This window comes from Grus americana, chromosome 5 (genome assembly GCF_028858705.1).
Source record: "Grus americana isolate bGruAme1 chromosome 5, bGruAme1.mat, whole genome shotgun sequence".
NCBI classification, from domain to species: domain Eukaryota; kingdom Metazoa; phylum Chordata; class Aves; order Gruiformes; family Gruidae; genus Grus; species Grus americana.
This window is the reverse complement of record NC_072856.1, coordinates 46,441,484-46,465,520: the sequence shown is the minus strand read 5'-3', so window position 1 is coordinate 46,465,520 and position 24,037 is coordinate 46,441,484. Positions and strand designations below refer to the sequence as shown.

Sequence of the window (24,037 nt, the reverse complement as noted above, 5' to 3'; positions counted from 1 at the left end):
CTGAGCTTCTCCTCCCACGTTATTTGTAGTTTATCTCCGGAGCAGTGAACTCGGGAAGCACGCAAATGTGTCAGAAGAATAAATAACTTGACTCAGCTGTCCAGTTAGCGGTTCCTTAGCGTCTCCTGGATGAATTAAGCATGGCTCTACCGTGATGTGGTATAGGGGGTTTTTTGGGGAGGAGGAGTGCATCCTGACAGCAGGTCGCTGCTGCACAGAGGGAGTACACAGCCACCCTTGGGTACCACAGAGGGCAGCTGCGGACTCCCTCTGTGCAGCAGTGGCCCCTAGTGGAAGATGCTCGGTCCTTCTGGTGACCCCAGACTAGACATAAAGCCTAAAGACTCTTCCGTAATGACTCTTCCCATTTCCAAGCTTGTTTTAAAACTGGATGCCCTCAGCAGTGCTGTGGAAAAACCCAATGAGTCGCTTCTCTTCTGAATGGTTTGCTAAATACTAGAATTTGAGCTATTAAACAGTAATATAATAGCACTGAGTTAAGGAATTATTCTAATTACTTTTTTAAGTTTCTTGTTATTTTGGGAGGTTTTCTTGGCATTTGCCTGTGTGAGCTGATGGTTTATAATGTAAAACTTAGGGGAATATAGTATTCTGACCGATACATTTTAATATGTCTCTATGCAATCTCAGGTTACATTGTATAGTTGTATATAATACTTTTCTGAAGATCTGTAGTGAAAATCTGCAGACGGCATCTGAAGGGAAGGATGTAAAATTCTTACTGCAAATAGTGGCAGCAGTGCAGCGCTCACATGTGCAAACTGAGAAGCAGCAAATTGGTGCAAGTGGAGCCACCTTGTCCCTGGAACTTAAGCAATGAGATAGGAAAAGTATTGTGAAAGATAAGAAATCTGTATGTAACATATCATAAAATTTTCCTTATTAGTTTTTATAGTATTATCTTTCAGAATAAACCAGTGAAAACTTTGCTTTAAACTTTCCTCTTGTTTTTGAGCTGCTGTCAATCACTTTTTTTTTATGTGACTGAAAGAATAGGTTGCTGTAGGAGGTGACCTTTCCATTACTGTGTAGGTGAGTGGTGTCTTTTGCAGGATTGTGCACATGAATCAATCTTGATCTCCCTTCTTGCCTTAGGATGTGAGTTCATGTTATGAGTTTTCTTTCTGACAGATGATGTTACAAGACTCTTAAAATCATCTCTGGCAGATATTACCATCCCAGGTCCTTAAACATCTGTTACAGCATTTATAACACCATCATGCTCTCCCTGTCTCTCTCTTAGTGCAACTTTTCCTTAAAAGGTAAAAGTGTTGGCATTTAACCAATGTTGAACTGGAATTTTGTTCAGTGTTCCAGTGCTTTTTAGTTCAAAATCTCACTCTACTGACTAGTTTTCAGTTTATTTACTATAGCCCTTAAATAGCTACTACTTTGTTTTGAATCTGACCCTTGCTTCCAGTCAGATAATCTTAAATTGTGCTTGTCTTTTCTGCAACTTGGCAAATCTAAAAACATTTTGCTTTTTTTTTTTTCATTGTGCAAGTATTGTTAGAAGTCATGCTTGACTTGTGTTTTTTAGGAAAAGCCTTAAAGAGGGAATTTTCTATATCTTTTATGAAAAGCATGTTCATGGCAGTAAAAGAGTAGTAGTGCTTTTATGCTTTCTCAAAAAAGAAATCAGCTGTTGTGTTTTTTTAATTATGAGGTATTTACAAGTATAGTGTCCGGAAAACAACTTGACTTATTATGTTAACATTGCAAAAGATCTTCATAAGCCCTCGGGAGGCAACTTAGCTTCTGAAAGCTTAGCAGAGAATCTGTTAAATCAGCAGAAGAATATTGAATTCCTGTTTGAGATTTGAAAAATGCTTGTTTCCAAAACAGAGTATGCTGAATTATGTCTTCCACTGAAACAGCCAACCAAAAGACAGAAATGTAGGAATAATAAACAGAATGGAAGTATAAGCCTTTGCAACAACAAGGGGGTTTTAATGTGGAAAAATTTACAAGCTTGAATATATTACAGCATCACTCTGACTTGAAGAAACAAACTTCTAGAGAACGATATATGTAACCAAGTTTTCATCATCAGTTTTTTAAACACTTACAAATGTCCAAAAATACAGGCTTTTTGAAGTAGAAATTATCACTTATTTTCTTCTGTTTGGCACATTGATAGCAAGGTATGTGGAGAAAAAGCTCTATCTATGCTCAGGAAATAATGGTTTATCTTCACTGTCATTGATGCTGGTGCTCTCAGAAAAACAACCATAAAATGTTGCAGAATGGTCCAAATTCTTTCCATGTAGGATGTATTTAGCCACTTTATCTTCTGTTTGGTGAGCAGGACACGATGGCATCGCTTTGTTCCCTGTGCCTTTATAATGGATTGTGATTTTTTTTTTTCCTTTTTTTTTCTGTTTTCAGTGATGGTTGGATTTTAATTACTAAGGTGTTTACCAGACATATATGTAAGCTTGCATGGTCAAGGATTTCCGTAAAATTGGTTTATAGGTTGGTCATGTCTTTTGGGAACGATGGTGGTTGCTACAGAACATACCCTTTCCACAAGCTCTTTTTATTCCACACAAGAATATGGAGGCTCAATTGTTACTTAAGTAACTAGCAACAGTCAGTAAACATTACTGCTCAGGTTATAAAATGCCTTTCAGTATTGTTTCCTGAAAAAGTAGGTTGAGATCTGATCTGCTTTGATGTCCTTTCACATATACCTGTGCACGTATATATACATGCACACAGAGCTACTATAATCCGCATAAGCACTTAGCTGACCAAGTAATTTCCTTTAGTTAGCTTGATTTTTATTTTTTCTTCTAAGAAAGACAAAAAAATTAACTTGTTTAGTCTTGGGAAAGCATTTGTACAAGGGAGGGAAAAGTTTTATTAGATTCCCTAGATTGTGGCTGGAGAGTCAGGAGAGGAGAGGACAAGAAACTTGCCCAGGTAAGCAGTCCTACAAAATTGATAGTCCTCCTAGCAAAGTATACCTACTGACGTCATGCTAACATCAGTAAAGCTGTGGTATTTGTCAGGGTAAACTTGTTGTTGGATAAATCCCTTCCTTGACTGAAACAAACTGTACCACGAGAAATGATTCTGCCACAAATTAAGGATGGCACATCTGTCAGTAGGTGATATAATGCTTCTCACCTCCAACACCTCTACACTGGCAAGAGTTTGTAAGATGGGACAAGCTTGAAAAACAATGTGAAACAAATCACATTAGAGACTAAAAGTAGCTCTTGTGCAAAGAACTAATGGAGTGTCTTCATCTCAAAGATGCTGTATGGATCTGATACTAAGATTAACTTGCCTTAATCTTCTTGCAGTGATTTAAAAGATGTCTTTAATATGCTCTAGCCAATCTTCTTAACAAAACCTACTTCTTGTTAGATAGATACTGAGTCTTATCAGAGGCAGTGTGCTACTATCAGAGTACATCCTTACAAGTTCTCACAGAATTCTTACAAATGTCTGCTAGTATATACTTTTGTTGATCCCATAATGAAAACTGGAGCTGAGGATGTTCCATTACGTTACAGCGTGAGCTGTTATTGAGAGACTGAGTAATTGGGGCAATAAATATGTATCACAAATGGAATGATTCTGCATGTACTAAATAGTAGTCTATTTATATCAAGAGTTTTCTTTTATTCTAAATTTTTCATTTAATCATTAAACCTAAAGATGTTAGTCTTCAACTGCTAATAAGATAAAGGCATGAAATTGGTCAGTTTAGCCTCATCATCCATGTTGTCAACAACAACAAAAAAAAGGTTAACTCAGGACTGCAAGAATAAAACTCTAATATGTCGAACAGCTACAAGATTAGTTAATGAAAGAATCTTAGTAACTTCATCATAGCTATCTAATGTGAACTGGTATTTGTTCACCAACAAGAGCTGTATTGTAGCATGTGCATACAGTTAACAGTTTCACTGCTCAGGAACCATTTTTAAAGATGTGTCCTACTATGTTGCTTTTAAGTCTTTATAAGACTTAATTAAGAAATTGTAAACATATAGCTTCCTTTGCATTGCATCAAGTATATTTGGTTTAGATCCAGGTGACAGTGATCTGTAGTGTGACAAGCAGATAAAATCCTGCTTGTGGTTTTTTTGCCCATCTGAAGTTGGTTTGCCCCTCTGGAGTTCAGCGTCAGTCGGTAGTCTGTGTACAATGCAACATGCCTTTTATTTCTCAAGAAGCCTTGCTGATGAAGTGCTGCATTGTTTAGAAGGACAGATTTGTGATCGCTCTCCAATTACTGCCTAGAGATCACAAGAGGAGGGAAAAACAAATACATCCTGGTTGAAGTAATTTTTCTTTTGAGTCCAATACCATCTATGATAGCTTATTCATCAGCCTTAATAGATGACAGGAACATTACAAATATTAGATCTTTGTAGCAGAGTAACTTCCACAAATTGTAGGGCTTCTTTGTTCTTTGTAGAGATGATTTTTTTTGACATAGAATACAGAAGTTACACAGATCTCAGCTTGAAGAAGTGTGTGTTTTTTCTATTTTTTTTTTTTTCGAAGACTAGGTTTGTCCTAGCCTTGCAAAAGTTTTTAATTTCTGAGTAATTGCTGTGTATTAAACTGCCTTTTGCAAATAAGGATTGTCTAAGAATCCTTGCCGTATTTGGACTGTTAGTTTAAGCATGAACTTCTATGATGTAAAGAACAGCAAGGCTAAATACAGGTGAATTTCTCTATTTATGTGCCTCATTGATAAACCCATTGCAAGAGCAGTTTAGATTTGGTGTGGTAGAATATGCAGCCCCCTTTTTATCCTGCAGATAACGATGGTAAGTATCAATCTAATTTCTGCTTCAAGAAGAAATTTGCTTAAATATCTCCTAGATAATGTTTTCACTATAACTTCTGTCTTTGTGAGCAATATGACCTCTAAAGCAGAGGCCTTCACAAGTAATGAAGTATCTTTTTTTTTTAATCCTGTGAGAATCTGTCCTGGCAGAAATATTAATTTACTTTCCACTAGCGTTGTGGGGAATATGCATATCGTGTGCCTTTAGATTCATAATAGAGTGCTTTCTGTAGGGTGTTGGAACATATTTATTTTTTTCAGGGAGGTGCTAGCTGCGTTTTTTGAAGAATATTGCTTGCCTTATATATTTGTAAGACTTGATACACCATATGGTAAAATGTCAGAAAAGATAAATACTGTCCCGCAGCACAAATCTAGAAACACCATTTTTTAAGCTTGCTTAGAAGTGGGCAAAAGTTTGCTGTTCATGTTGGAAGGTACGTGCTAAGTGTTGGAACAATGCTAAAAAATACTGTAGTCAATCAGACGTTACTTACTGTATTGGTTCAGCTGGTGGTACTGAAACCTTCTGCTGCAGAAACTGCAGAGCCTGACTTGTCTGTTAAGTCTAGAGTTAAGTTGCTTAGGGTTTATAAATGCAAAAGCATAGATCTGAAGGTGCTGAAGTTCATTCTTCGCCACTTACACTAGAGAGCAACCATGATGTTATGGGCAATGCCTTAGAGCAAAGGTTTGAGAGAGCTCTGAGTGACTTCCTTAGCAAAGCTGCTGCTCCTCTGGGAGTTCACGCTTGGTTATTAGCACCTGGGGTGGGAGGGCTGCAACTCTGTACCACGTAATCTGCACTTAAGGTGTACAGTAAAACAAATGGTGGTGTGAAAATTAGTAATGCCAGCATGTTCTTTAGGGGGTACGTGTGGGCTTTAGACTAAATGATGCTCTGGCTGCTACAAGCAAGGAAGTGTTTTACTAAATTGCAAAAGCGATCTTGTTATGACTGCAGTAAACTTGCAAAAGGATATAAAAGCAAAGGAGAAGTTATTAGTTAATCCTCTAATTCCAGTGTAGGTCTGTCAGTAGCTAGTTTAAGCCATTTACAGGACCCATAAGGGACTTCAGATCAGTTGCTCTGATAAGGGGTTCTAGTTTTCTAGCCTTTTGAAGAACTCAGTTCCAGTAATCCTCCCTTTCTTTCCCCTTCCCTCCCTGAAGGTCATCACATTCCAGTTTCCTAGATGAAAGGATGTTACCAGAATCGTTGCACAACTCCTATGTGAGAACAATTGGCAGGGTGGTGTCTGAGCCAGCCTTTTTCGCATGGTCTTAGAAATGAAGCTGCATACTGCCAAGAAAGCCAGCTACTGGAGGATTGCTGCAGTCCTGGCAGTCTTTCTAGGCCTAGAGTTGAGCAGATGTGGACAGAGCTCTGAGCTTCAGAAGATATTTGGGCTGGGAAGGGATTTTGAGGTCCTATCTGAATGCTCAAGCACTGTTTGGGTACAATTGGGATTAGCAGTGGTACCTTGTCACTGCTGTCTCCAGACACTGCTTGGTTTGTTTTTGTGGTTCCAGAAAATATGGTAAAACTGTAGTAGCAGTTAACAGCCTGCTACACCAGTGTGTACCAGCGAGGATAAACCAGCAGATGTTAACAGAGCTGAACACTGGATGTATGCTCGTTGCGTGATATTGCAAACCCTATTCAATTAGCATGTGGCATCACTCTTCAAGTGCAGGATTTTATTGTGGAATAGGAGACTAAATATGTTGAAGTGCAGAGGAGAGTAGTTGCACAGGATGCAGGGAGAAAGGAAAGCGGAGTACAAGGAACCTGTGCCTAGTTCTTGTTCAATTCTTGGTGCTTTGCTTCACCACAACTACAGTTCTCTTCTGAAGATGGTAATGACATGCGGTGGGTAGTGGGAAGACACCACTGAATATGTCTTCAAGTTCTTAATAATATTGTTGTAGCCATGGTGACAAGTTTTTAGAGAGGTAGTAATTTCATTACATTGACTGGTGGTTCTGGAGTGAAGTAAAAGCTGACAGGCTTTTGAGACCCACAAACCTGAAGAAGGCAAGTGTCTTCCAAATCTGTCTGTTGCTGTAGTACATGATTATGTCTCTCTAGAGAACTGAAAGACTTGCGCAGCAAACTTGTTTACATCTCAAAGCACACTTCAATCTATAAGGACAAATCTAGAATCATAAACTCCTTTTATGGGAAAGAGCGTAAGGAAGACTGTGAAGCGGTTGCCAACTACAAATTAAGGTTACTCTTTAATCTTTAGCCTGGTAGGCTCCCAACAACTTGGAAAGGGGTGTGAATGTGTAGAGGGGAAAACTATAAAGGTGCTGAAGTTCATTCTGCTTGAAGCACTGTAAACTCCGTGCTTTATGGGAGCATGGAGGGGAATGTATGTATGGGAGAAGCTGCGTTCCTGGTTGTGCAAGGGGGTCTGATCTCAGCAGTTGTATCTAGCTGTGTATGTTACCTTACTACTTTCATAGTGGTGAAATCTCATGTGTATTTCAGTGGGGTTGTACATCACTGACTTAAAACGTTGTCAGAAGTTGTGTGTTTCTGTATAGGAGACACATGGATGCAGCTTTCTCAGAAGGTCCCATAGTAGCTTTTTTCTGCCTGTGGATTGCTCTGGACACTTGTGTTTTTATTGCTTGTCTCAATACTAGAAATGCAAGTAGTGGCTTCTGGTCCACTATCTGTGGTATCTCACAGTATGCCTGTTTCTTTTTATTTTCTTGGGGTTTTTATTTGTTTCAACTTCACTTTGCGGTCTGGGGTATTTAAAATAACCATATAATTGGTCTGAAAACATGAGAGAAAGCTGGGTCTCCACGAGAGGATCTGATCTGATATGAGCCAATTAAAAATTAGTTTCATAAGCACAAGACGCCTTTGTGTTTTACTGAAATCTTACTGCTTTTGGGGGAAGAAGAATTAAGCTTCTGCAGAAACTCTGGGGGAGAAAAGATTAAGAAATAATGCTGTTAATGGAGGAGAAGAGGTGTCTTAAATGGCAGTGAATGCTGTTAAAAATACCAGCTCCTGCCCACTAATGATAGGCCAAGTTTTGCAAACTTAACAGGTTTCATCCTTTTCTCTCATGCTTTGCCTTTGATGGGATTTTGCCTTTGATTGCATGGTTGTGGGTGGAATGTCTGATACTCTTGGCTACAAGAACTGTATAGGTTCTTAAAATTACATTTGTTCTGGCCTGGAGCACAGCTATGTGGGTGTTGGATGTTTCTTTGAGACCCAGCGTTCCTTTTGGTTAATCACCTTATGTTATCTGCAACTTTAAAGGAAGACGATTAATATCTAGCAGCTGATTTCACTGTGTGGCATAGATCCACACTGCTGTAGATTTAATGCTTCAGTATATGAATCTCCCATCTGGTGAAGGCGGTGTTTGGATAATCAATTATCCAGAAACATACTCTGTGGACCAGAGACAAGTAATTATAAATGTTACTTATTATAGTCTCATCAATGGCATAGTGCTTAATCTCTTAAGCACATCAGAGTATTAGTTGATCAGAAATGCATTATCATCTGCTTAGGTGACATGATGTGGATCTTTTTCTGGGCAATACAGAAACGTAGTACACTATGCTAGGCTAGAATTTAACTGATAAACAGGTTGTCCTATGCTTATCTAAATAGCTGGAATATTTAAATTATACTAACTGTCTAACGTCCTGTGTACTAATTTTGACAAGTGTGTAAAAAAAAAAAAATCCATAGAGAATTACCTGGATACATGATAAATTGGCTGCAGCTGCTTATGCGAAGTGAGCTGGGTTATCAGAAGTAATCGGTTTAATTTAAACCCAGCTCATTTTAACCGAAAAAGGCTAGAGAGCAGCCACATGATCAGTTCAGCAAGCAGATCTAAGGAGGAAAGTAGTAATTTCCATTAATAGACAAGTAGGGTAAAACACAGTGAACAGCCCCAGATGATTCAATAGGTTTCCGTTAATTATTCAAAGTGTAAGCAAACTGTTCTTCAAGACGCAGTTACCAGTGAATTTTTAGCAAATTTTTAATCTCATTTAAAAGCAGGTAACTGCCTCCTTTTACCAGGTACCTCTTGATTAAAAACCTGATATGGAAAAACTAGGGAGTTCTTGGACTTGATGGTTGTGCCTGTCTTAGTCCGTTCAGCTACAGCCTTGTTTGAAAATGAATGATTAATCTTGATTACATGAGGGAGAAGAAACGGCAAATTCTAGTTTGCATTTAATTTGTGCTTTAGCTAGAGGTGTTGCAGTTAGCATGTGACTTATGGCTATTGTGTTCATGGTCTTATCTTAATTTCTTTTCTAGGGAAAGCGTGTGTGCAGCAGCTAGCAGAGAACACAAGATATTTCAGGAGACGACTGAAAGAGATGGGCTTTATCATCTATGGAAATGAAGATTCCCCTGTTGTGCCTCTAATGCTGTACATGCCAGCAAAAATTGGGTAGGTTTAATAGGGTAACTTCTCATCCATCTTCTTTAAAGCTAGGATGGTGTAAGAGTATTAAGACTTTTCTAAATGTAAGAAAAGACTGGTTTAATTTTTGCTTTTATGATCACTGGGAGGTGATTCTGCCCCTCTGCTCTACTCTTGTGAGACCCCACCTGGAGTACTGCATCCAGCTCTGAGGTTCCCAGTACAAGAAAGACATGGATTTGATGGAGCGAGTATAGAGGAGGGCCACAAAGATGATCAGAGGGCTGGAGCACCTCTCCTATGAGGACAGGCTGAGAGAGTTGGGATTGTTCAGCCTGGAGAAAAGAAGGCTCTGGGGAGACCTTATTGCAGCCCTCCAGTACCTACAGGGGCCTACAAGAAAGCTGGAGAGGGACTGTTCACAAAGGCATGGAGTGATAGGACATGGGGTAATGGCCTTAAGCTGAAGGAGGGTGGATTTAGATTAGATATTAGGAAGACATTCTTCACTGTGAGGGTGGTGAGGCACTGGAACAGGTTGCCCAGAGAGGTTGTGGAGGCCCCATCCCTGGAAGTGTTGAAGGCCAGGTTGGATGGGGCTTTGGGCAACGTGGTCTAGTGGAGGGTGTCCCTGCCCAAGGCAGGGGGGGTTGGAACCAGGTGATCTTTAAGGTCCCTTCCAACTCAAGCCATTCTATGATTCTATGTCTGTTGTCATTACTGAGTCTTACAAAACGTGGAAAATTCCTATAAGTGATCTTGAGAAAATCAAGGCTTGTAGCTTGGAGCAGCAAGAAAGCCCTTCAGGGAAGCAATTTTACCGCTACATGCCATGTTTCAAAATTTGGGGTTTTTTTGTTTGGGTTTGGGTTTTTTCATTTTATTTATATGTAAACTGTATATATGTGCTAAAGAGAAGCTGAAATTGAATGGAAATTAACGTTAAAAGTCACTGGAGGAATCCTTCAACCGGCTCCCGCATCAGAAACAGCCAGTATTTCCACAGATGAACTCTGAAAATTAAAAAAAAGGAAAAGCAGGAAGTGTGGAACATGATGGGACACAACAACCTGTATTTGATGAATTCCAAGTTTTTTAAGAAGTCTGGTTTTAATAGCTGAGGTGTTGTTATTGTAAATGCTAATAGAACTCTTACACATAGCTTTATAAATGCTTATAGACTTGTGGGCTACTGTGTGGATAATTAAGGCGAAAATTCTGCAACAGGATATAATGTATATATTAAAAAGTTTTGCAACAAAGAGCTTGATTTCAAGGACAACTTGGCTTTGATAGCTGCTTCTCAGTGTCCATATATAATGCAGTGCTCAACGAACACTTTCAAATTTGGAAAGCATAGCTTCATTTTAAGCCATACCAAACATCTCTAGTGCTCTTCTAGCTCAGTTAGGCTTCAGTCTGGCTAAGCACTGTGGTTCTGTGAGGGAACAAACATCTTCTAGCACTCAGCATGAAGCTAGATACAGTCTTCCTCCACCCTTCTCAGTAAAACCAAATGTAAAAAGCCTGTAGCCTTTATGGGTGCTGTAGAGTCTGCAGCGTGCATCATCCAGCACACAGAGCCACGCTCTTTCTACTGCCAAACTGCTCTACCAGTCAGTACAATCTTTTCCCTGGAAATGTTCAAGGAAATGTTTATTAGCTGAGCAACTGGGCCAGTAACTTACTTAAAAATGAGCAAGAACACAGAGCTCTGATGAGAGTTGGCCCTTAGGATCTGCATCGGGTCTACTTCATCCTTTCTTTGTCTCTTGTAGTCAGTTTTTAAAATAGTTTGAGAGTACTGAATGGATACAAAATGAAATGTGTCAGGCTGCACCTATTTGTAAGGAAAATAGTTGTAGCAGAAGTGAAAGGCAGAAAACTTAAAACTTAGTAGAAGGATGTTATTTTTATACATCCTTATAAGCCTCTTAAGTTCATTGCTGCTACTTAAGGCAAGGTCAGTTCAAAAAGGATTAACCATTTCCTGTGGCCTGTAGAAACACTCGCAATTGCACTGCCATTATGGAAAGGATCTAGATCTTTGGGCCTCTTATCATGTAAGTGACAGCCACTAATTTCTTTAATCCCCTTAAGAATTTGTTTTGTTGAAGATGCTGACAGTTGTATGAGGTTTTTGCACCTTCCTTAGAAATATTTGGTATCAGATTAGATGATCTCAATTTACTGTGGCAATTCAATGGTTCCCATGGTAGGCACTTAAAAAAGTGGTACATTCTGTGACACTATAATATACTTTAAATTGGTGAAGAACAAACCGTCTTGAAACTGCAGAAGCATCTGCTTTGGGGGATTGCAGCATGGGGGATTCCTTGGATAGTCCACCTTCTGAGCCAAAATACATGTTTCCTATCAGAAAGATTTCCAAGCTTAGGTTACATATCCATTTAGAAACAGCTTGCTAAAAGGCTAGCCTCTACCACATAGAATCTTTCAGCTTTGTTAGAACTTAATACAGTGAAACCTTTTAAGGAGGACCGCCTTGGGATTGAGGTTAAAAAAAGGCTTTTGTGAACAGGCATTCTGCCTTTAAAAGAAAGCACTGGAAGCTCCAAATTGTGGTATTACAGGCTTGCTTCAACAAAGGCCTGTATGGGTTAACATACAGAGACCTTCTTGCTGCTGCTGCTTGGCCTCCCCTGGTACCATTCTGATGACCTTTCATGTTCTTTCTGGCAGTGCGTTTGGGCGTGAGATGCTGAAGCGGAACATCGGTGTTGTGGTTGTGGGCTTCCCTGCCACCCCCATCATCGAGTCCAGAGCCAGATTCTGTTTGTCTGCAGCTCATACCAAAGAGATGCTTGATACAGTAAGTGTCTCATCTTGTCTTCCTTTTGCTCCTGCCTTCTATAAGCAGATACAACAATTGTCTATGTTTTGTAGACTGGTTCAATGTTTGGTACACAAACTAGTTGTACCTAATGTTCAAAGCCTTGTGTAGTAGAGCTAGCAATGACTCCCATCTCTTTCCTTGCTTCGACAATGCAGAATGGCTGCCTACAGTGAATCTCAGGGGCTTTCTTTTTTATTTTAAATGATGCAAGAGAGACAGTCTCATTCCTTTGAGAAAATGCTTTTTCCCCTCTTAAGAGGATCTACCTTCCACTGAATCATTTAAAAGGAAAAAATTCTGCTGCTTCTGATCCTAGATGCAGAAGGTAAAAAAAAAAAAACCAAAACTGAGAACCTCCAATCTATATTCTTCTCAAAAGCAAGTGTAAACCTCAGCACATGATTACTAGTGAGAATTTTTATTCCAAAGGTTACTATTCCAGTTCTTGTTTATAGCTTCAGGGCACTGTATCTTAAATGATCCTGTACTAACTGAGTCTGTGCCACGTACAGTGCCTTACTCGCTCCTGCCTGCACTAACCACATTCCAGTGGGAATGGAGGTCCCCTCAAAGGAGGCCTGCAACAGAGTTAGGAGGTGCTGCCTTAGAAATTAAGGATGGAAGTTACTCTCTGACTAGTATCGTTGAAAGTGGATTATATGAATAAGCCTGACTATCCTTACTATGTTTTGGTGTCTTCTGAATAATCTTCTTTGATGGACATGTACATGGGCTGTCTTAGGCTCTGTCAAAGTTCTTCATTGTATTTTTTTTTCCCACTTTGCCATTTTGTGACTCAGAACCTAAGCTAGGTTGAGTCACAACCTTGGACTTCAAGAGAGTAGACTCTGTCCTGTTCAGAGACCTGCTTGAAAGAATCCCATAGGATATGGTCCTGAAGAGAGAGGCTGGTTGATTTTTATTTTTTTTTAGCCTCACCTAAGCCTCATCTTCATCCTGGGGAAGATGGTGGGGAAAAAAATCCTTGAAACTATTTTCAAACATTTTGTGGACAAGAAGGTGATTGGGAGAAGTCATCATGGAGTTATGCCCAATGTCCAGACATGATCAGGTGGTAACACTTCGATACATGAACAGCAAATGGGACATATAAACAGATATTTACTAATGTCTTGTCAAAAAAACCCCAAAAAAGATTCAAAGTTTTCACATGTTACTGCCGCAGAACTTTCAAATTGACAGCTGAAAATGGCTCTTTTTTATTTCAGTTTTGTTAGGAAAAATAGTAAGGCAGTGGTGTGTGCAGTTTGGTAATGTATATTTAGTGTCATTCTGTATCAGTTAAACAACCTGCCATGTACCTTTGGTGCTGTACTTGCTGCTTCTGAGTTGTTTCTGCCTTGTAAGACCTGAGAGATTCTGTCCTGACACTCCAACAGCAGACTGCTTAAGGACTTCCTTCCCAGCTACTTGTCCTGCTACTCTTCCTGTAATTATCCCAATTCAGTTGTTTCTGTTCCAAATTAAAAATTCTTAAACAGTATGTTTGGAGAAGGCCTGCTCCTTCCCTTCCTTTCCCCCCTATGAAATGAATAGTATCACAGACATGGCTGAGAGCATGGTAATAGAGCTGAGTGCGTTGACACAAGTGAGGGAGCAGGAACTTCTGGCTAGGTGGGCATGGTGGGATTAATGGGAAGGAGGTGGGAGGAAGGAAAAGAAAGAAAACTAAAGGGTCTGAAATCATATTACTGCAAACTGACCTACAACTGAAACTTGACGTGCTGGCAGTACCTCAGCAATCATGCAATCTTGCTGTTGGTTAGATTCTTCATCTCCTCTCTTAGTGACTAGCTGGAGTCTTTGCCATAACAAGCTGCTTTTGCAGGGTCTATATAAGTACTATACTTGCTCTTCCAAAACCAATCTGTAACTTTTATTACTCTGCTTTAAAAAGCTCTCTTTCTGTCAATTCACTTACAAGTCTTTCTGCTTTCCAGAAAATGTTTCAAGTTTTGTGCATTTAACTCTACAGACTCATTTGTAGAGTACCTTTGTAGGTGCTAAATGCTCTAAATCAAGGAAATGCTTGTTCAATATATTAGGGCTTGTCTGCCTAAGAAAATTAATCTAGGACAAAATGAGGTGTGAATTTTGAAGTGAATGAAGAAATCCTGATTTAGCTCATTATGTGGAGGCTTTGTTCCAAGTTAGTGTAATCCACTTTGAGGTTCAAAACAGCTGCATGCTCTGAACCCAGAACCTTGGCAAGAGGAGTTAGTATGGAGCAAGCTTTGTGTCAATGACTTTGTGTTGTGTTTTATTGTGATGCAGTGAAAGGGGATCGATTTCAGGCAGCTAATCATTAAGGCAGCCCTCGGATCTGATCCCTCTGCTGAACTGTGGCAACAATGTCCAGGAGGAAAAAGAACTGAAATGAATAGACTTGGAGAGAGCTGGCAGAGAGCTTCCTCAAGTCAGTGACACAGAGGAGAACTTAGTAGCCCCTCTGTGCATGCATGCATGCTAACTAGGGCTGCTATGGCATCTTTTGTAAACCAAATGTATCCAGGTTTGGAGCACGGGGAAGAGAAGCTTGTCTTGTAAATGCTGATATTTGTAATGCTTCCTTGTTCTTATTAAATAAACCCACATGATGGAGGAACAGTTCTCGGTTACAATTTTAACCGTTTTATGTAAATAAAACTTCCTTGCCTGAAAATATTTGGCTCAGGATCAGAGTGAAGTCCCTTATAACCTGCATCCCTGTGGGCTGGTGCTTTCTTTTTGGTGATGAAAAATATATTACACTCTCCTGAAGTCAGAGTTCACCAATGCCATTTCCTTTGTAGTCTTTGCTGGTCACATGGTCCTTTTTGTTTTAAATTAATAAAATCCTAAATCTGCATTCAAGAATAACAGTTAACAGACTCTTTCAACAGAAATTCAACCTTAAATTGTTTCCATATGGGATCTTTACTTAAAGCTCTGGCAAACTGTGGCCACGCTTTTGTTTTGTTTTGTTTTTACCGAGGTCCAACTTTTGGGTTTGTCGTTCCCCCAGATTTTAGAGTGAAGAGGTTCTTGCTGCCAGATATAACAAGCATGAGGGGCCATTGTTTAAAGAAACAAAAACTTAAACTATCCATCCAGGAAGGAAAAGCATGTAGGAATATTAACCCCTGTCTGCCAACTTGTCTCAAGAGACAGGCATTTGACCCAGAACATGTTAAAATTGGAGCATTAATGTTGAATTAGTGGCATTCTGAAGGAATGCTGAATGTACCTGTGTGAATAAATTTACAATTCAAGGGAGTGCAGAATGCCAACCTTTGAGTTCAAAAATCACATTGGACCTGAAGGTCATCTTCTGAACTCATTTCTTTGTCACTTTGCCTATATGAGATAATTAGCATCACGCACTGTTGCAGATTTGTCTGCACCAACTGATTTATTTTGTACCTTGCTCCAGGAGTGTTCTGTAGAGAAATGAAGTTTATGGTTTGGCTTTTAACAAACCCTATTGTGAACCGGTGTCTTATCAAAGAGATTGCAACATAAAGAAACTATGATTAACTGAGCCGGGACTTTCCTCATTTCTTAGGCTAGCAAATGTTTGATCTCTGGTAAACTTCATAATATTTGCATTCAGGTCAAAATGGTGAAAGGTTTTGTTAGCTCACTAGCAGTGTTCTGGGCCATCAGTTGCCTGAGTGTTGCCTTTGTGACAACTTCAGTCAGTGGGACTTGCTTTCTAGGTAGAAAATGCTTGGGACCCTACCCAGAATAACTTTTTTTCATTCCTTGGATTGGCTGGCAAAAATCTCCCATGCAGTGTTGTTTATGATACAGAGTTTGCATCTCTAGTTGTGTATTGACAATACAAATTAACCAAATGTAGATAGAACAAATGCATCAATAGAACTTGTTAGCACAATATTGCAGTTTGCCTTTTGCTATCTTGCAGTTTAAAAAATACAGTCAGTCAGAGAGGGTATACTAGCACGCATGTTGTTTACATACTGAATCATACATAAAAAGGCATCAAACCTCCACATTTTTTTCTGCTTCAGCTTTATTACCTCCAGGAAGGGAGAAACGTTTTTCTCTGTTTTTCTGTCTATGAATGGTCATGGCTTTTTTGGGGATGACTGTGAAATTTGAGTTAGTATTGCTGGATATTATGAAGCCTTAAGAGTGGAGTAGTCAAGTGGGTGCAGAGTCACTCTCGGTTAAGTGACCTGTACTCCTCACTTGGTCTCAAGACTTCTGAAAGCTAAAATCAAAACCAGGTCCTATACACCTCTGAAGCTACAGACTTCTGGCGCAATAAAATCTCACTTAAGTAAAATGACTGTCAGAGTAGTCTGCAGGCATGCAAAAAGGAAGATGCGCTGATAACTTGCTTCCATCTGTCCCATCTGCTGATCTACTGTGGTCTCTTTCTCAGGCTTTAAAAGAAATCAATGAAGTTGGGGACCTTTTGCAACTGAAATATTCCCGTCACCGTTTGGTACCTATCTTGGACCGGCCGTTTGACGAGACAACATATGAAGAAACAGAAGACTGAGCTCCCTCCATGTGCCTTGGTGGGAGGGACGTACCCCATGGGACACTCCGTGGCATGCAGGCCACAGCGTCCATGAACAACACACTTATGACTGCTTAGCATAAAAGACATTTCCTCACAATACTGAAGTGGCCACATCAGCTCTAAATGGCATTTTGTAAATAGGGAAAGGAGAAAAAAAAGCTTTGATTCCTGTGTCTTTGGGGTCTGGCCCTAGAGGTGCTTGGCTTTATTTTTTCTTTTGCTTTTTTATTTATTTGTCTCAATGAGTTCACAGCAACCCAAGTTGGCTGTGGCTGATCAGCTCAGACTTTGTATGCACCATTAGCCTCCCAAATGCTGGCTGAGATGTTGTAAGCATGTGTGATGCTGGCATGGCAGCATTTCCAGTGTCACTGCTAGGTGTCTGACCTTCCCAGTAAGGAGTGAGCTGACCTGTCTGGTTTTGGAGACTTCCTAGAGAAACTGTTGATTGCTAACTTTGACATATTTAACAAGATGGATAATCAACCAAAGTGGGGTTTGGTTTTTTTTGTTGTTGTTTTGCAGTTACTTGTGTTTAAAACTTGAATTCAGCCTTTTTAAAATAAATGTGTTGTTGACATGTCACTGACAGGACCATTGTTCCCAAACATTATTTAGTTTTCTAAGCCACAAGCGGAAGGACTTCTGGGACTTTAGCCTCTTTTCCTTCCCAGTATGGATACCCGATTGTCTCCTGGTTTTGACACTAATTGTCCTCTTCGTATAGGGTAAGTGATGGAGGGGGGTTTTGTTGTTATTTTTTTTAAATGGGCTGTGTTTTGTCTTCCTTCTGACATATTTCTGTTTTAAAAAAAAAAAAAGAAAAAGGTGGGTTTAGTGTGTGTGTTGCTTTCTCATCTTCAGGTTAATTTCTCTTTCTTTAGAATTACCATAAACCCATGAACAAGTCACTGCTAAGTTCTAGAAGGGTGCTCTTGGGATTAAGTAAACCATAGCAAGCCTTGTGCCTCTCGTTAAGACCAGAACCCCTCAATAAGCAGGCCTATACAATGGATGACTGTTAGGAGAACCACTTGTTTCATGCAGATTTGTGAAAGACTGATTGCAACCCTTTGCCACGTTAATTCACTGTTTCTTGTCATATACGAGGTGTTCTTTATTTGCCTTGTTGTGCAAGGCTTTTATGCAAAGAGCATAGACAGCTTGGATCTTGCATCATACACTACATTTCAGCTAGCCAACAAAATCACAGTTGGCAGCTGCATGCCCGTGTGGGCCATCCCTGAAGAGAGAATGCCCTCACAACTGCATTGTTTGACATCTTTATTCTTTTGCGTTTCTGTTACTGTGAGATCAAATTAATGTTCACTGAGCCAGTTGCTGTTTGGCATCTTTATTGTGTGCAAGTTCCACACTGTCTTACTCTGATCAAAGTTTAAAATAGACGCCTGTGCTCTAGCACACTTTAGAGGTGGTCTGCTACTTAGTCATTGCATCTTGAATTCTTTCAGTGAACAGAGTGGATCATTGAAGAGGTACCAAAAATGTTATAACAGGAGTCAGTTGCAGTATAGTTTGTTTCTGTATTTTATGCCTTGGACATGTAGGGTTTCTGCAAAGATACTAAAGCTTTAACATCTTGTCAGTTGGGTTGGGACAGCTCTTCAGTTTGGGTTAGCACGATGGTTTTTGCAGGTGACTGGAGTTTTTTTAAACAGATTCTTCATCCTTATGCTAAAGCAAAGTGCAGCTCATAGCTATTTGCCTGGTACTGAAAAAAAATTAATGATTTTTTTTTAAAGTTCTTTTATGTTCACTCTGCAGCTAACAGGGAAAGAGTACTTTCGTCATTAGAACCAAACAGTTCCACAAATACATCTGGCGGTTTAAAGCAGAATTGGCTTCTATTTTATAGAATATCTATCTTCATGTGTTTATAGATCTTGTTCCATTTTAATGTAATAGAAATTCAAAACACAGATTCAGTTTTTTCACCATTGCATTCCAGAAATGTAATTAGATGAGAACAACTAAGATTGACTGTTTCAAAATAGGTCCAGATAACTGTTTCTGTCTTAGTCCACTAATGTTGATTTGCTCGTCCCTGGGAGCAAAGTGTGTGCACAGTCCAAGAAGTCTGTAATCTGTATGTGCAACTTTGATAGCTATGGAATAGTCTCACTTGTTCAGCCACAGAGTGAGTAAACTGCAATTTACATGAGCTTACTTTCTCTCCTATCTTCTGCCCAGGACTAGCTCTAACATTCCAGCAGATGACCTGCTTTCTGACTTCAAGAAGCTTTACCTCAAAGAATTACTGGGTTTTTTCTTTCTGAATTGTAGTAGGGAACAAGAGGAGGTTAGTGCAGGAAGCCCTGACTCCAGCCCCAGTCCTGACTGTAGAACAGTTTAAGATTGCACAAAACCGGCCAATTTGAAGGCATAAGCATGGCTCAGCAGGGAGCTGATTAGAGCATTCCCAGATGTACAGCGTGCTTGTATCTGCTGTGTAGTCAAGTCAGTTTGAAAACTGTGATGTATTAAGTTAGAAATGGGTTATCGTAGATTCTACAAGTCTTGAGTATTAATCTTGTCTCTGGGATTCAGTTTTAGGGAAGGTTCTCTTTAAGGGAGAAAAACATCTGGATAAATGTCAGTAATTCGTACAACTCCTGTATAACACTTCTGGAATTGTCGGTGTTTTAAAATTACTGGTCTCCGTTGGGATTCCAGTTGCATTTGTTGAGGAAATTGTGTTCATGCTAAACTGCCATTTAGTATCTTTCTGCTGTGTCACAGTGTTTGCATATGACTTTGAATTCTGAGTTGCAAAGACATTTCAGAAACCATTCAGGCAGTTAGTAGCATTTGCAAACTGCTTGGTAACATTTCAGCCCTGCCATATCCTTGTTGCGAAAGAACTCCCACCACCACCACTCCTCAGGAGGTTTTTTTATTCAAGGGAACCTGTTTTGCCAAAGTCTGGTACCCATTGAAACGGCTTCTGAAAAGAAAGAAGTTACAAGTCCAAGATTTCACACTTTTAAGTCAGTAATTCACTGAGCATGAAAGCCAGGAAAATCTTTTCAAATCTACTAAAAAACTCAGCTCCCACAACCAAAGCAGAAGACCACTACTGGTTGTATGTATGCTGCCACGGTATGTGTAGGATGGACTGCTGCTTTGATGTTTATATACTGACCAGAAATCTGTCTCCTTTTTGTCCTGGCAGTAGAAGTGAATGAAAGAACCAATCTTGAGAGATCACAAAGGAAGAAAAGCTGCTTAAGAAATAGACTTCAGTCCCTGCCAACTTTTCTGAGACATTCTAATTGAAAATGACTCCTGGTATTTCTTAAGAGATGCAAAATTCAAAAGAAAATGAAGGCTGCTTTTGAACAAAGGATTTTGCCCTGTACTGTACATTGGCTAAACTTACTCATAAATATGCAACGGTTACCTTCCCAGTACCTCTCTGAAGAACTTAGCAAGCAAGATTTTGCTTCTGTTGCGTGAAGAGTTTAGCACCATTATAGTTTTCAAGGCTGATGGCCATATTCTTTTAAGAAAATTGCGAAGCTCCTATTACTGAGCATCAACAAAGAGTGAGAGGTTTGCTTCTTGTTAGAAACTGGCCTTCCCAAGTAGACCTTTGTCTTAAGGAGCCTGATTCATAAATTTTTTTTAGTTCTTTGGTGGAGAAGAAACCAACATTTCTTGTGTCAAAATATTCAGGGCTTTCTTTTTGTTTTTTGCATAAGACACAAGCTTTTTATAGTATCTGTGTATATGGTACATTTAACTCTTTGTTTAGTTTCTGTATTTTTTTCCTTCTAAGTAGCATCCTCAAAGAGTTGTTCTGCTTCTTGGGTTACTGGTGTTGCACATTTCTGCTTTAGGCAAAGACTCAGGAGTGAACTGACCGAACATCTTACCGTGATGAAGTCGTTCAATGAAGGAATTGTATCATCCATCCTCCTCTTGCTCTTTCCTCTAAGAGTGCAGAAGTGGTACCCACTGTCAGAGCTGCACCTTCACACAGAGCAGGAAAGGGAAGTGTGCCTGTGAAATCAGTGGCCCAGCCATGTGCTGTGTGGATGAAGGACCAATACAGCAGAGATGGGGAAAAGAGGCAGTCAGTCATCACTTATTCTCAGCTGGACAGGGATTTTTCATGTGTACTTGAACAAGCATCCCTAAGACAGGAATGCCACTTTTAATGCCCAAAGGCACACTCTAAAACTTTTCCACACCAAGTAAATACTTCCTCTCCTTCTACCCAAATTTTAACTTCTTTACCTCTGAAAAGTATTTGGCTTACAGCTGTTTGCTCATCCAGAAACAGTGTTATCTATTCAGGTAGATCATAGGAAAGGTTGGAGGAAAACCATGAGCATGAGCTCTCCATTTCATCTAAGAGAACACCTTGCAGCATTGGATCTGGAGTGCTATGCATGAGCTCCCTTGCTGCATCACAGAGAAGGAAACTTGTGTATATTTATCCCAATATACATTGCTCAGTCAAAATTTATACAGCTTATATGTACAGTTTATATATATTATGTTTACAGTTTATACTCTGCCTGTGAAGGTGTCAAGCATGCTGGGATCTGTGTTGGCGGCACCTTCTGCACAGAGATCTGAGGTACCTGTGGTCTGTTCTAACAGTAGTGAAGCACTGAGCTGTCTGGGAACACCTAGTATGACCCCTCAGGAGGTACATCGCTGGCTTTGGCGCTGGACCTAGCACCCAAGTGGGGAAAGCATAAGTCATTTGACCTGTGTAACTTGAGCATGGCTTTAAAAGAAAGAAGAAAAAAAACCAGCAAAACAAACCCCCTCAGATGCCATTGTGATGGCTTATATTCCTGTAAACATCTCCAGCCTTGCAATTGTTCACCTGATCAAGGACTGGACTGAAGCTAGAGCACAACCATGAAGTGTTTGTGTGAATTATTGTGCTTTATCTTTCACTAAAAAGAGAAGTGTTTGGTGCAGACATGGAACTGTTGTGTTTACATCCCCAAAAGGGGCTGGGTGAAGGAGATGACAACAGTGGTGTGTGTTGAAGGCCTTAAACTGTGACTCTTGGTATGAAGAACTGAAATTAAAACTGACCTTGAAGAATGCAGTGGATTTTAACCCATAGAAGAATACTCTGTGCTCTTAGTGAAGCAGTATGTACTGCTGTTTTTTTGAGAGGGAGGGAGAGGTTCAACTCAATTTGTGTTTGACTCTGGCTAGCAGCTGTTTATGGAGCAGAAAAGGTGTCTGTGTGTGAAAGCCAAAAATAGTGCAGTTCTCTGCACCTATGTTCCTATGTAGGAAGCATCAGTAACATGTTCCAGGGCTGCTGAAAGCAGGATAATAATTGAGAGGGTCAGGGATTTCAGAAGCAGTGGCATCTAGCAAACTAATTTCCTCAACAGTAGGTGAACAGCTCTCACTTGAATATGCCAAGGGTTGGTGCTGTTCCAAAAATACCCATGGCAAAATGAAATGTACCAAACCATCCGACAGCTGTAAAGCTTTTTTTTTTTTTTCCCCAAATCTCATCCTGTTCAGGCAGTATTTCTGCTACCCCCTAACGGTATATTAAGCTAAATGCATCTCCAGCCTTCCACTATTAACTTCAGACCAGTTTGAGAGAGATCAGAGGAACATTGGAGCCTGAGGCTTTAGGCTAGCAGCCCCAAAGCCAATGGTGGCCCACATTTCCACAAGCCCTGGGCAGAATTACCAAGTCACAGCACTTCGTCTTAAATTGCACTGTATTCTTATGCCTCTGTGTTGCTATAGTGTACATATATATTGGATTTTTTTGTAGATAAGACATTTTGAATAAAATTTTTAAATGGGCTCCCCCAAAATATTTTATGCCAGATGTCTAATTTTTTTTACACTCAGGATTAACATGAAGTTGGATGCTCTGTGGGCAGGGAAAAGATAATGGATGGTACATTGGCTTTAAAAAGGTAACAATGCATGTTTAAAAAAAATGGAGAAAAAAACTGCTTGGGGAAAAAAAATCCATTCAAATATATTCTATGTTCTGCATAATAAAGACATTTTAAAAGTGCTATATTGTGATATATTTTTTTCCTTAATGCTAATGAAGCTTTTGCCCTGTTAGGGAGACCAAACCCTCTTCCACTTCCCAATCCCTCTACCACCCCACCCCCCCACCACCCCAAAAAAACCCAAAACCAACAACCCAAATCCCAACACACAAGTTTCATACAGGAATGGCTGGGTAAAACCATAGCCTGTTTGAGAGCTCAGGTAGATCAGTGTCCCCCTCCAGCCCTGCACTCCAGAGCCAGTGAACGTTGCATGTGAGAGGGATGCTTAGCTGTTTCTTATCAGGCTTGGGCCCATCGTACAGCAACAGCCACAGCTCTGTGCTAGCCACATAAAGCTGGCTCTGCTCAAGTTGGGCTGCTACCCTTGGGTGCTGTTAGAGTGTGGGACTGCTATCAGCTGTCATGCTGCTAATGAGATGTTTGAAAGGGCTTCTTGATCCATCTCGCATGGGATTCTTGACCTCACATCTGTCTTGCAGTCTGTGCCTTGTTTTAAACATTTCCTTCCATTCATCTCAGCCCTAAGTTTGCATAAACCAGATGTTGGTATTTGAAAAGGAGGTGCAGGTCCTGTTTTCTAGCTGTGGGTGCACAAATGGGTGCAGGTGATTTGCAGGGTTGTGCTAAGGCTGCTGTAGAAATGTTGGACTTTGGTTTTCCCTGCTAGGTGTCCCTTTCTGGGGTCTGTGCCAGCACCGGCACTTTTCCTCAGTGGGCTGCAAAACCTCCTTTCAGTGTCTTTCCCTAACAATTCCTTCACAGAATGATGAATGCCTGTGGAGATTCTGGAAAAGGTGGTCTCTGGACCCCGAGTAAATGGCCACACCAGTTTTCCAACGGGCTTTGGGGGCTAGAAAAGATGTTGCCGGCGCAGGAGAGAGCAGATCAAAGAATAAAGACTTATTCTGAGTGACGGAAAGTTCCTCCCACAGCTCGGGAACAGCCGGAGCTTTCACTGGGGAGCACAGAGCCCTGTTTCTGCCTGCCAGGGGCTGGCCCAGGTGGGGGGTGGCCCTAGCCCCGCTCTCCAGCGGAGCGGCCCCAGCCCCGGCGCTGCAGCCCGCGGCCCCTGCTCGGAAAAGGGGAGGGGGGCGGCCTCTGCAAGCGGAATGCGGCTCCGTGCACGACAGCTTTTCTCCCCGGGGGCGAGGCGGGAGGCTTTGAACCCCCGATGCGGCTGAACCCCCCCTCCCCAGCCCTCCCGGCCGCAGCCCGGCTCCCGCCCCTCCATCCAGGGCGCCTCCATCCTCCCCGCCTCATGCGGCCGGGCCGGAGCCGCCGGAGCCCGCGGCCGCCCCGCCCCGCCTCGCCTCGCAGGGAGGGCGC

At 40.7% G+C, this 24,037-nt stretch overlaps 1 protein-coding gene across 1 annotated transcript in view; it reads left to right on the top strand.

The window, feature by feature from the left end:
• Positions 1-17,261, top strand: part of SPTLC2 (serine palmitoyltransferase long chain base subunit 2) — a 78,488-nt gene extending 61,227 nt beyond the window's left edge. Inside the window, exons 10-12 of the mRNA XM_054827301.1 lie at positions 9,147-9,282; positions 11,959-12,088; positions 16,524-17,261. Of these exons, the coding sequence (XP_054683276.1) occupies positions 9,147-9,282; positions 11,959-12,088; positions 16,524-16,643 (386 nt within the window). The 3' untranslated portion in view covers positions 16,644-17,261. The remainder of the gene's footprint in view (positions 1-9,146; positions 9,283-11,958; positions 12,089-16,523) is intronic.
• The last annotated feature ends 6,776 nt before the right edge of the window (positions 17,262-24,037 follow it).